Genomic DNA, 14080 nt, shown 5'->3' on the forward strand with positions numbered 1-14080 from the left:
AATACGAATAACATAATACTAATGTAGCTAACTAAGTAGCTTATCGTGGTGTTTCGTAGAACACTTCAAAAATGTTAAACTACATGGTATTCATAAAATACTTAACCTGTGCAGTAAACTTGGTGCGAACCAACACTTCTGCTTTTGAAGGTTTTTTTTTCTTTGATCCAATATGGCTGCCAGACCAAGTGACCAATGACATCATAAATTTACATTCTCTAATATAATTGTTGCATAGATCACGCTCAATAAATTTCAAACTGATCAGGCTAAGCGTTGTCCCTGTCGAATTATGACGTCATAATTATGGCACCAATGATGTCATCGTTAACAACTATTACCCATATGGAGTTCTTTACAATGAGGCACGTTTCAATTTTTTTCCGTGGAGCAGTTTTGGAGATCATGGAGGTGCAACATTTGCAATGACGCCTGTAACACGTGACATATGAGGGTATGACGTCATAATTATCATTAAAATATTCTGCAGGAGGAGGTGCTCCTACAGTACAAACAGTTGCAGAGGACAAATTATTTTCAGACTGATCAAACGTTGTACTTGTCGAATTATGACGTCATAATGAAGGCACCGATGACATCATCAACATATCGTATTCCCTTGACAATGAGGAGTACTTGACAATGAGCCTTGTTTCAACTTTTTCCATTGAGTGGTTTTGGAGATAGAGGTGTAACGTTTTTCCAAGATGGCGTCCGTACCAAGTGACCTATGACGTCATAATTATAAATAATAAATTATATAGGCGGAGACGCTCCTATGGTAAAATTTCGTGTCAATTGGACCAACGGTTGCAGAGTAAATTAATTTTTAAAATGCAGACACGCACGTACGTATGCCACACGTACACCACACGTACGCCGCACGTACGCACGCAACTGCTCACTTGACCTTGCTTTTCGCTTCGCGAGTGCAGGGTAACAAAGCACGTCACAAATCGACACAAAAATTGCAGTGGGTTCCCCGAAATCCTAAAGTGCAAATAACGCTGGCGATGAATATAGTTTACCATAATGGAAACAAAATGGCGGACGCGGACCACGTGACCAGAATTTTCCGTACTCCTATACCGGGACACGACCCCCCCCCCATCCTCTCCTCCCATTCCTCTCTCCTCCCTTTTCCCTTTGCCGCTTGCCCTCTCACCTCCTCTCTGCCATCGCCTCTCCTCACCTCGTCTTGCATTCCCCTCCCCTGTGGTCCGGAATCCTGTGAGAGTGCACGGCGCCCTCTCCCGGCCGTGAATCTCCCGTTTCTTGTGTCCGCCGAGACACGGATCTGTCGCTGTGAAGGCCTAACAAGCGTCTCGACAGGTACACCGAGTGTTCTTTTAATCGATCTTCATCACGATCCGTGTGTGTGTTGTTTCCATTGTTCTAGTTGTTGTTGCTATGATTGTTGTAGTTGTTTTGTTGTGTATCAACAAGGCCGTCATGACGCGTTATCCGAGGCTTGTTCTGCAGGCCCTTCTCCCTTCGCTATATTCTCGCTTCAGTTACCTTCTCTGTTGTCTGTCTCTTATCTACTGTACGTACTGTACTTGCCCATAACCCAATCTGCTTCACTGGGGCAGATCGAGGGCTGAAAACTTTAACAAGCGAACCCGATCGATTCCACTTAAACCGGATAACAAACAATGTTTATGAGATTTTGTGAACGGGTTCTCGCATGAAGAGCGTGGGATCTGGTTCGAGGAACCATGTACAATCGTAGAACTTGTCACGCGACTTTAGGTACCAGGTAGATCTTGGGATCTGATTCGAGGAACCATGTACAATCGTAGAACTTGTCACGCGACTTTAGGTACCAGGTAGATCTTGGGATTCGACCTAGGTACCAGGTAGATCTTGGGATTCGACTCAAGGTACCAGGTAGATGTTGGGATTCGACCTAGGTGCCAGGTAGATCTTGGGATTCGACCTAGGTACCAGGTAGATCTTGGGATTCGACCTAGGTACCAGGTAGATCTTGGGACTCGACCTAGGTACCAGGTAGATCTTGGGATTCGACCTAGGTACCAGGTAGATCTTGGGATCTGGTTCGAGGAACCATGTACAATCGTAGAACTTGTCACGCGACTCTAGGTACCAGGTAGATCTTGGGATTCGACCTCGGTACGAGGTAGATCTTGGGATCTGGTTCGAGGAACCATGTACAATCGTAGAAGTTGTCACGTGACTCTAGGTACCTGGTAGATCTTGGGATTCGACCTAGGTACCAGGTAGATCTTGGGACTCGACCTAGGTACCAGGTAGATCTTGGGACTCGACCTAGGTACCAGGTATATCTTGGGACTCGACTCTAGATACCAGTTAGATCTTGGAAATCGACTCCAGTTACCAGGTAAATCTTGAGACTCAACTCTTGGCACCACTTAGATATTGGGACTCGACCAAGGTACCAGGTAGATGTTGGGACTCGACTCTAGGCACCAGGTAGTTGTTGGTACTCGACTCTAGGCATCAGGTAGTTGTTGGGACTCGACTCTAGGCACCAGGTAGATCTTGGGACTCGACTCCAGGTACCAGTTAGAGCTTATACTAGGTAAATGTTGGGAGTTGACTCGAGGTACCAGGTATATCTTGTACCAGGTAGATGTTACGACTCGACTCAACATTAATAACAACAACAACAACGAACCGAGGAACCATTTAAATCTGAAGTTTCTAAAATGAAGATCCTGGCAGACAGAGTGGTTTCGGAGTCAGGATTTGGGTTTGTTGGTTCTTCCTTTTTTGCTTTCCATTTCTGATTGATGATATGTAATACTTACATTTGGGGCGATCTACGTCTTGTGTATGAAAATAGGGGGGTGGATGAGGAAGAGAAGAGGGATTAAGTTAAAAATATATAAATTGAGAAAAGGTAAGATGAAAAGTGAATAGAGGAAGAACTTGGGTATGCTTTTGGGCTGGTGCCAACACCAAATCGGAGCCACCTTCTTTGAGGTACAACTTGGTAAAAACAACAACTTGTTCAGTCAGTCTCTGGAGTATCCTCCCCTTCCATCCCTTGCCGCACTTCAAATGGCATCACAGCCGACTCAGCTCGTGAGAAAGCCGAATGCCTCATTTCTGTGTTTGCTTACAAATCTCGTGTTCCCTGCCCCTCACTCCCGGTACCCATCCTTCCCAGTCGTACCTAACTATTCCTGCACTACATAAACTAGAACGGGCACTCGGTAGAGCACACAGTTTACGTTTTGTATCCCAATGATAGACCGGATCTGGATCCAAACCGGAACCAAAATTTAATCGGCTTGTTCTTGTCACCTACCAAACTCATCCACCAAGTTTTGTCATAATCTGTCTACAACTTTTTGATGTATAGTGCTATATATTGTTTTTGGCCCCATCTCTCAATGGGTAAAGAATCACTTAAAAATTCTCGTATCCGGATACAGATTTGCATCTTCGGCAAAATCGAATCAATTTGTCCTTGTCATACACCCAACCTGTCCATCAAGTGTTGTCCAAATACGTCCACAACTTTTTGAGATATCCTTCTCACAGAGTTTGTACATGGGTGAAAACATAACCTCCGTCCACCTTTGGTGGCAGAGGTAAAAAGGTGCAAAAGCTGGTTGCCTTAACTACAGACCTATCAGCTTACAACAAATCTTCAGCAAGGTCATGTAAGCCATCATCACAGTTGATATGAAATCCTTCCTTTTCTCCAACAACATCAACTCAGTTCACCAATTTTGATCATTCAGATCAGGTCACTCTACTTTGGACATGCTGCTTTGACTCATCCAACAATGGATGGAGGCCCTCAATGTCAGACATGAGATCAGGGCCGTCTCTCTGGACAAATCTGTATCCGGACATTCAGAAAGTATTCAGACCCCTTCACCTTTTCGCATTTTGTTATGTTACAGCCTTATGCTGAAATCTTTTAAATTCATTTTTTCCCTCATCAATCTACACTCAATACCCCATAATGACAAAGAGAAAACAGGATTTTAGAAAGTTTTGCAAATTTATTAAAAAGAAAAAACGGAAATATCAAATTTACATAAGTATTCATACCCTTCGCTATGACACTTGAAATTTAGCTCAGGTGCCTCCCATTTCTCTTGATCATCTTAGAGATGTTTCTACACCTTCATTGGAGTCCACCTATGGTAAATTCAATTGATTGGACATTATTTGGAAAGGCACACACCTGTCTATATAAGGTCTCACAGCTGACAATGCATATCAGAGCAAAAACCAAGCCATGAGGTCGAAGGAACTGCCTGCAGAGCTCAGAGACAGGATTGAGTCAAGGCACAGATCTGGGGAAGCCCACAGAAAAATTTCTGCTCCATTGAAGGTTCCCAGGAGCACAGTGGCCTCCATAATTCTTAAATGGAAGAAGTTTGGAACAACCAGGACTCTTCCTAGAGCTGGCCGCCCGGCCAAACTGAGCAATCGGGGGAGAAGGGCCTTGGTAAGAAAGGTGACCAAGAACCCGATGGTCACTCTGGCTGAGCTCCAGAGATCCTGTGTGGAGATGGGAGAAACTTCCAGAAGGACAACCATCACTGCAACACTCCACCGATCTCGGCATTATGGCAGAGTGGCCAGCCGGAAGCCTCTCCGCAGTGAAAGACACATGAAAGCCCGCTTGGAGTTTGCAAAAAAGCACTTAAAGGACTCTCAGACTGTGAGAAACAAGTTTCTGTGGTCTGATGAAACCAAGATTGAACTGTTTGGCTTCCGTCTGGCCACTCTGCCATGAAGCCCAGATCGGTAGAGTGTTGCAGTGATGGTTGTCCTTCTCGAAGTTTCTCCCATCTCCACACAGGATCTCTGGAGCTCAGCCAGAGTGACCATCGGGTTCATGGTAACCTTTCTTACCAAGGCCCTTCTCCCCCGATTGCTCAGTTTGGCCGGGCGGCCAGCTCTCGGAAGAGGCCTGGTTGTTCCAAACTTCTTCCATTTAAGAATTATGGAGGCCACTGTGCTCTTGGGAACCTTCAATGGAGCAGAAATGTTTTTGTAGGCTTCCCCAAATCTTTGCCTCGACACAATCCTGTCTCTGAGCTCTGCAGGCAGTTCCTTCGACCTCATGGCTTGGTTTTTGCTCTGATATGCATTGTCAGCTCTGAGAACGTATATAGACAGGTGTGTGTGTGCCTTTCCAACTCATGTCCAATCAATTGAATTTACCACAGGTAGACTCCAATAAAGGTGTAGAAACATCTCAAAGATGATCATGATTTTAGCTCTTTCACGAGCCTCGATTCAGTATACAACAAAAAAAAAAAAAAAAAAAGAGAAATGGGAGGCACCTGAGCTAAATTTCAAGTGTCATCGCAAAGGGTATGAATACTTACGTCAATGTGATATTTCAGTTTTTTTTTTAAAATAAATTTGGAAAACTTTCTAAAATCCTGTTTTCTTTGTCATTATGGGGTATTGTGTGTGGATTGATGAGGGAAAAAATGAATTTAAACGATTTCAGCATAAGGATGCAACATAACAAAATGTGAAAAAAGTGAAGGGGTCTGAATACTTTCTGAATGCACTGTATCTCGTGCTTTTCATACGGTCTGGCATCCCACCTTCCTCTCCAAACTGTCTGCTTATAGCATTCAAGGTCAACTCCACACATGGCTTTCTGACCTTCAACAAATCTCGTGGCCAACGTGTGGCTTTCAACGGAATCCTTTCATTTCCTCTCCCTGCCAAGGCTTGAGTGTCTTGAGGCAGTGTTCTCGGCCTCATCCTATTCCTTATCTTCATCAATGATCTCTCTGACTCTCTGGAAAAGCCTCCATATCTATTTGCTGATGACTCCTCCCTCTGCGGTGACGTCCCTCATCCTTCACACAGACAGGCAGGCTGCAGCCTTTCTTCAAACATTGACAAAATCACCAGCTGGTCAAAACACTTGGAATATGTCTTTCAATCCTGACAAATCTCACCCACCTACTATCTCTCTCCGAAAGGACCATCTGGCAAACCTTCCCATCTACTTCCTCAATAATGTTCTTGAAGTTCAATAACTCAAATGTTTGGGTCTCACTGTCAGCCATGATCTTTTTTGAGCAAACCACATTTCAAAGTTGACCTCCAAAACCAGCCGTTGACTGGGCATCCTCCATCGTTGAAAGTCCTTCCTTTGCACACCTGAACTTCTATCCACCTGCAAGGCTTTCATCCGGAGCTTAATGGAGTGCTGCTCTCCCCTCTGGGCTGGCTCTCCAGCCTCACATCTTGCTCAGCTTGACACAATGGAAACCAAGGCCTTCAAGATCGTTGGAATCTCTGGCAATGAAGTTGATTCTATGGGCCTATCACTTGACAATCACAGACGGGTCGGTGATCTCTCTGCCTTATACCGCCTCCTTTCTGGTCTTGCACCCTCTGGTCATTCATTCATCTGGGCATTTCTGGTCATTATTTCCTCTCCTTCCCCCACCTGTGGAACCAACTTCCTCGGTCTCTTCAATCACTCTTCCCATCAGCGCTTTCTATATTTGATGATTTGGGGGTGTTGATGTGGAGCGGACCAAATTGACAAAATAAAAACCAAAAGGATTGGAGGATCATTGGAGAAAGAATGGGAACTTTGAAGGAGTGAGTAGAGAATGTTGGAAGGAATGAGGAGGAAGGGGAAGAGCAGGGGAGGGAGTGAACGGTCATAATTTCTAGCATTTGGAACATACAGGCATTGGGGGGGAGGGTGAGGTTGGAGGGGCAGTGGGTTCATAATTTCTGCTATTAGCTGAATATGTCATTAATAGATGCTTACTTGTGTGTCATCGTTCAGCATTCCTGTTTTCATTCCCTAAGACTTGGTTTCATCCCTGCTTGTTCATCCCTGTTCAATGGTAGTTTAGTGTTTTGCCTTGTACTCCTTTGTTGATGGTTTTAAACAATGTAACATATTCTTGTTTTACCTTCACATGTAAAAACTAGAGCAATGCATCTGTGTCGCCAATATACATCCGCGTAGTCCCTGTCCGTAGGTGCCCTCGTTCGCTGTCCTAAAAATAAACGAGTTTGTTTTAAATCCCTTCATCTGTTTTGAAGTATCACATTTCTATCACACAGCACAGGTTTCACATCGATCGGTGAAGCTGTTTCGGAGAAGGGATTTTTAAAAATATCTGCTTTCAAGCTGATATGGCTGCCAAAGCACGTGACATATGACATCTAAAATGTACACTCTGCATACGTATGGGTAGGGGATCACGTTTGTGAAGTTTCTTGTTTATTGGATAAGGTTTGTTTTTCTATCCAAGATGGCTGCCAAACCACGTGACCTATGACGTCATCATTTTCAAACTATATGCAACAACAATCTTAGATGACTTTTTAAAAATTTCGCATCGATGGGATAAGCGGTTTCAAAGATATAATTATTTTATATTTTCCTTCAATCCAACATGGCTGCCAAATCATGTGACCTGTGATGTCATAAATTCAATATTTCAATACAAATGGGTCAGAGATCATGTACATGCAATTTCAGATTTTTAGGAAAAGGCATTCGATGAAAACATTTATGGCTGGTATAGCATTTGACCGATGATGTCATCATTATAATGCTTTTGTTCCCCATTGTGAGTACTTGAAATGTGCAAAGTTTCAAATTTTTCCATTCAGCTGTTTCCGAGAAATATTTTTTTAATTATTTGCTTTTAATCCAAGATGGCTGCCATACCACGTGACATATGATGTCACAATTATGGTAACCACGTGACATATGATGTCACAATCATGATAAAAACATTCTGCATGGGTGTCACTCCTACCCTGAATGTTTCGTCTCAATCGGACATGTGGTTGATGAGAAAAACGGGGGTTCGCCCGTACAGACGTACGGATGGACGGACAACCTGAAAACATAATGCCTCCGGCCACCTTCGGGGGCGGACGCATAAAAACAAGTGATTTTGTATCAACATTCTCCACATTTTGTATAAACGTTCCTTTCCTCGCCTTCCTTTTGTTGTGTTATCCTTGTGAATATCCCTTCATCTTACTCCCTTGACCTTTGCTGCTTTACTCTTTCTCTCTATCTCTCTCCCCCTCTTTTCTTTATGCTACTTGTGACTCTCCAGCACCTTTAATTATCCTGGTTTTTTCTTTACCCACCCTTCCCAGCCAGCCGTTGCATTTTTCTTTCTCCTCTCACACTGGTCTTCCCTCCCCTCTGAGCCTTAATGCCGTCAGCAATGGCACAGGCTGCACAGGGCAATGGAGCCATCCCATCGAGCAAAACCTGGGAGTTAAGTCTCTATGAGCTGCATCGCACACCACAGGTAAGGGCGGGGTCGGGGGGTAAGAGGGAGGGTGAAGCATCGGGTTGTGATGTGCTATATAAGAGGTCTGGGCTATATGGGAAGAGGAGTGTTACTTTGCAAGCTATGGAGGGTGGGCCGCTCGGGAGTACCATGTAAATGGGTCTGCAAAGACAAGGAAATATTGAAGGAGCCTGAGGAAAGGGATGACGATGCATTTGACATAATATGGAACACTCATCACTCATGATTGTTGCCTGCCATGCATCTGTTGTAAAAGTAAAAAAAAGTAAATACACATGAACTATGCGATGTACCACTCCCCCTAAGCTATCTCTCCGCCAGGAGGCTCTCACTGATGGGACGGAGATTGCTGTCTCCCCACGTAGCCTGCACAGCGAACTTATGTGCCCCATCTGCTTGGACATGCTCAAGAACACGATGACTACCAAAGAATGCCTGCACCGCTTTTGCTCTGAGTGTATCATCACTGCCTTGCGTAGCGGGTAAACACCGAGAGCGATACATTTCACTCCTTATTAACCCTGTCCTATAATCCAAGAACTGAATAGACTATACATCCGAAGCAATCAAACAAATCCTTTCACTTTCAAACCTCTGCTCTGAAAGTACAACTTCAAAGATCTGTCTAGGCAGCGAGCATAATGTCCAAAATGGACTTTTCCATATGGTTAGACCTTGCCAATAAAGTGAATCTTAAAAATGTAAATTTTAAGTATGCCTTTGTCATGGTGTCTTTGCTTCCACTAATGGTGTATGGATTGTGTATGTGCATCTTTAGGTTTGTTTCATGTTGTATAAATATTTTAAATCATCAATCGGGACATAAAAGTGGCATTCCATTGGTTTTGCCCAGTTTTGGTTGAGACCAAAGTTTTTGCTTTTCTCAAGTTTCATTCTCCTTCTTTGCAACTTCCTCGATAACTTCAGGCTGTTGCGTTCTCCCTATCGTGCAGTAACAAAGAGTGCCCGACATGCCGTAAGAAGCTGGTGTCGAAGCGCTCGCTCCGGCCAGATCCAAACTTCGATGCTCTGATCTCAAAGATCTACCCAAGTCGTGACGAGTATGAGGCACACCAAGAACGCGTCCTTTCTCGCCTGCAGAAGCACCATAACCAGCAGGCACTAAGCAGCTCCATCGAGGAGGGCCTCAAGATGCAAGCGCAGAACAGGTGGTGTGACACAAGGGGTTTGTATTAGGAGAATTGAGCCAAGCAATTTGTCGGAGACCCTTTTGAACTATGTGAGAGATGGGAGCCCTGGGGGTGGGAGGATTAAACTGGGATTGTATTTTAGTTAGTTATAAACGAGTTATGAACTTGAATATTTGAAGATGGTATTGTACTTTTTGGAATTGAAAACTACAAGCGGAAGAAGAGGAGGAGGAGGTAAAAAGAAGAGGAGGAGATGTGCCTTTTGTTGTGAAATTTGGAGGTTGTGGAAGGTGTTGATCGGTGGGAGTTGTAGTCTAGCTGATGGAAAGATAGAATGGAGGTAGTAATGCCGTGTTTTGATAAAAGGCTTCTGTTTTGACCAGGGCCCAACGTGTCCGGAAGCAGCCTCCCGATGCTGACAACATGGCGGGGAGTGGTGGAGAAGAAAATGGGGATAGTTCTCATGCAAGCAACGCGTCAACCCACAGCACAATACCAGAGGCAGGTCCGAGCCGAAAGTGCTCGAGGGTGGACTCTGAGGGGTCGGGAACTGAACCCGGACCGGGCACCGGAGTTTTGGCCTCCCAGCTTTTGCCCACTCTAGGCCAGGATGTTACCGGGCCAGAGGAGACGGGAGCAGACACGACTGGCGAGATTGAGCTGGTGTTCAAACCGCACCCGATTCTGGCCGAGAAGAGGGACGGTGCACAGACGAGGTGTGGATCGAGGCGGTGTGTGTACTTTTTCTTCTCTATTTTTAAAAATACTCTATTATGGTTTAAGTAAATACGAAATATAATATATTTGTTGCCACCTTTTGATAGAGTTGGAGACGTTTGGCTAGAAGCCATGCTTGGTGAAAATGGTACTAGCCAAGTCTTTGGAGGTCCTGCTAATTGCATCAATGAATAAAGAGAACTTGTATGCAATGAGGTAAACTCAACGTTGTGAATGAAGTGCAGACAATGTATGTGCAATACAACTAAACTACCCAGGAGCAGACAAACCTTGAAATTGATGTGCAAACGGCTTGGCCTAATACGGCCGGATGCCAGATGCCATCAAAAATGCAGGACCTGTCTGAGGATACTTTCCTGGCCTGACGTTTTGAAGTTGCTTCATTCATTGGTACGGGAGAAGCATGCTCAGAGTTTTGGTCATCACATGAGAAACCAAATTGATGGTCAGCACAGTAGATGATCGAAGATCCAGAAAAAAAATAGGACGCTGATTGATCTTGAATCAGTCGATGTGTATTTGTTGTTTTTATTGTTCCTCGGACCTTGCATTTTCTTAACGTTCTAGGTGTCCCACTGTTACTGTAGGGCTGGTAGGATAGCTTTGAGGTATGTATACTCTCTTCAGGGCTGTCTAGCCTGGGTTTGAATCTTAGCCCAGCTATAAACTGTAATCCTGGTGTCTCGCAGGCAGGGCGAGGCATCAATGTTTGTGATGTTCCTTGGATGGACGTTAAACGGGGCCTCAATGTCCCATCCCATCTGCCCGCATTGGATGGTGGATGTTGAAGATCCCACGGTGTCCTTCACAAAGAATAGGCGAGCTATTGCCAGCACCCTGAACAAATTATAAATTCCTGTACACTCAGTCGAGTAACCTGCACCAAAGTGGCGACCAGTCCCGGATTGTAACCTTCGTCAAGAAACTGCTACGACAGAACCGACGCTCTGTATGGAGCATGGTACTTCGCAATGATGATGATGATGATGAATATTACAGTGGCTTTATGTACCTATCAGAAGCATCAATTTACTACCAATACTTTTTTTCCCAGAGTCCATGTGGTCTTTACTAACCCAACACATTTACCTCTCTTTAGGTACATCAAGACGACAGCCAACGCGACAGTGGATCACCTCTCCAAATACCTGGCACTTCGATTAGCCTTGGAAGAACAGCAAAGAGGAGGAGCTGGGTCTGGGGGAATGGGAACCGGAACTCAGGGGGGCACTGCCGTGGGGTCTGGAGGAGGGGTTGGACAAATCGGGAGCGTGGGACACGTGGGTGTAGGGACTGCCACCGGTGCGTCCCCCAAAGGGATCGAATCGGCAAATGAAAAGCAGTATACCATCTACATGGCAACGGCCAGCGGCCAGTTCACGGTGAGTTCCGCTGTCATGGTAGAGCGGGAGATTCCCACTTCAGTACCGAGGACAAATTGCTGCACTTAATGTACGATGCAATTAATTTTGCTATTATTGAATTGCCTTCGTGTTTTAACTAGAACATTTGCTTAATGCCACCGTTAACCTTCCTTTCTCTCTGCCTGTGCCCATTTCCCATCCCACAGACTCTCAATGGTTCACTGTCCTTGGACAAGGTTAATGAAAAGTATTGGAAAGTAAATAAACCCATGGAGTTGTACTATGCCCCCACCAAGGAACTGAAATGATGCCCAAATACTGAACCCCCCCCCCCCCCCCCACACCTTCATTTATTTTTCACTTTTATCTCTTATACATTTCGATACCTTTTTTCCGGTTCCATTTTACTATTGCCATTCTCCTCTTCCACCTCTTCTTTTCCCTTTCTGTTGCTGATTCTCCCCTCTTCTTTCTTCCTTTTTTCGTTTTCCACGTCCACGCTCATGGTTCTTTATTGACCCTGCTGTGTTCGCCAACCCCGGGGTTCATTCTACGGCCGGACGAGCAGCAGCGGTTGGATCAAGCGTAGCTGTTTTATTTGCCGTTTTCAAGGTAGCTATTTAAAATTAGTTTGAGATCCAGTCTACCTTGACCAACAAACCCAATCATGGCAGACATCCAAACGACCCCAACAATAGCACCACTCAGTTTGATGCCGTATCCGTTTTGGCGACGCCGCCAAGCTTGAGAAACCCTTCACTGGTTACCTCCGCCACCAAAAGTGGATGGAGGTTATTCCCGCTGTCATCGCGCAGAAACGACAAGTAACCTATGTGTTGGCTTTATTTAAGGAAATGACGATCCGGCGGTCCATTTGATCCGTCATCCCTCGATTTGTGAGGAAGGCTTTGCTTGATATTCCGCAGGCACGGCACAAACGTATGCTTTCCGCCATTAACTTCCCTCGCCTCTTATCATGTCAGTTCAACAATTTGGGGTTTAATTGGACACTTTATGAAATGAAAGTTGTGGAAAACTTCCAAATCGATTTGGGGAAAACTTTAAATCTAAACTACTTGTGGAAAGCAAGGCGTTTGTCGTGTCTTTTCTGAAAATTCACTCAAGAAGGTATTCCAACATCCAATACTGGGGCCCCTGTACAGTTTGCCTTTGCGGTGGACCCTTGCACGTTGTCCGTGCAGCAAGACCTCGTAGTTTAACTTTAAAACGGACCCTCACGGAGCATCTGTACAGTATGACGGTTTGGTTGTACAATCGGCCAGTTTTCACAATCGTTATTTTCTGGATAACTCGATGAAAGTGACTGTTGCTTGCAGCATCAAAACAAATGGTATCTGAACGTTTTGTTTCCACAAGTTTGTAGCTGCTATCCAGCTTCTCCACAATCTTTGTGCCTGTTCATAAAAGGTGACACCTTTGTAGATCTTTCTTTATTTAATACTTGTAGAATGATCCAGATTGTATTGTACGCCTTCTTTGTTGTAAGCTTTCACCCTCTGACAAGTAAAGCTTTCCTTTAGGTCTCAGTTTGCGACACTTCCTTCTTGCTTATCTATACTGTATAGGTCATTGGGCTCATCTACATGTTGCAGTAAATGGTGGATTTTTGGACCCTTCCCCTATGCCCTATATATCCCACATACTCCCATATCCTCCAAATTTCCTTCCCATTTTTATCTCCACTCACCCCTTACTCTTTATTGCCTCCTGCCTCTCCGCCAATGTCGGAGACGGGGGATATTAAAATCAGCTTTGTCCGACCGACCGATCATCCTTCCACGTACTTTTGTGTATGTGTTGTTTCAAAAACTATTGAACATTTAGCTTTCTTATTGCAGATATCTATTCCTCATGACATTATCTTGAGATTGAGACCTGACTAGATCACAGCTGTAATTGGCTGAATTATGTTGCCATGGCAAGTGGCAACCATCTCGGTAACTTGGCTTTTGTGCGCGATATTTCAAAAGCCGTTAAAGATTTAGCTTTCACATTACACAGATGTATTCCTCATACATCCCAAAACGTGGGAAACTTAGAGTGTCGACTCCTAGTTACCTCCGCCACCGAAGGTGGATGGAGGTCATGTTTTAACCCTGTCTGTCTGTCTCTGTCTGTCTGTGTGTTATTTGTGCAATTGAAGATTTGCAAGTACAGTATATTGGTTGGTTTGGTCTGTTATTACCCTCTCCAGAGCAGAGGGTATTGCATTTGAGTCTGTTTGTCTGTCTGTGTCTGTCCGCACAGAATAAATATGATTTTCTCGGCAACCGTTGGTCCGATTGACAGGAAATTTCCACCATAGATGCAACTCCACCTGTTTCATGTTTTATGATAATTATGACGTCTATGTCACGTGATATGGGCGCCATCTTGGAAAAACCGAAAACTTTGCACCTCCATATCTCGGAAAGAGCCGCATAGAAAAAATTGCGACATGGCTCATTGTAAAGAACTCTCCATGGGGAATAAAATATGTCAATGATGATGTCATAGGTGCCGCCATTATGACGTCATAATTCGA

The 14080-nt window shown here is 44.6% G+C and overlaps 1 protein-coding gene across 10 annotated transcripts; it reads left to right on the forward strand.

Annotated features, from left to right (window-relative positions):
* The first annotated feature begins 1200 nt into the window (after nt 1–1200).
* On the forward strand, nt 1201–13082 carry RNF2 (ring finger protein 2). Of its 10 annotated transcripts, none has more exons than XM_068134359.2 (7): nt 1201–1332; nt 8122–8279; nt 8589–8764; nt 9236–9451; nt 9817–10164; nt 11271–11553; nt 11742–13082. In XM_068134359.2, the coding sequence occupies exons 2-7, from the start codon at nt 8181–8183 to the stop codon at nt 11841–11843; spliced, it is 1224 nt and encodes a 407-aa protein (XP_067990460.1). In that variant the 5' UTR covers nt 1201–1332; nt 8122–8180; the 3' UTR covers nt 11844–13082. The 10 variants fall into 10 exon arrangements, with proteins under 10 accessions (XP_067990460.1, XP_067990463.1, XP_067990462.1 ...); XM_068134362.2 differs by having other exon boundaries at nt 9817–10149; XM_068134361.2 differs by having other exon boundaries at nt 8604–8764.
* The last annotated feature ends 998 nt before the right edge of the window (nt 13083–14080 follow it).

This window comes from Myxine glutinosa, chromosome 13 (genome assembly GCF_964187855.1).
Source record: "Myxine glutinosa chromosome 13, kmMyxGlut1.1, whole genome shotgun sequence".
In the NCBI taxonomy this organism is placed as follows: domain Eukaryota; kingdom Metazoa; phylum Chordata; class Myxini; order Myxiniformes; family Myxinidae; genus Myxine; species Myxine glutinosa.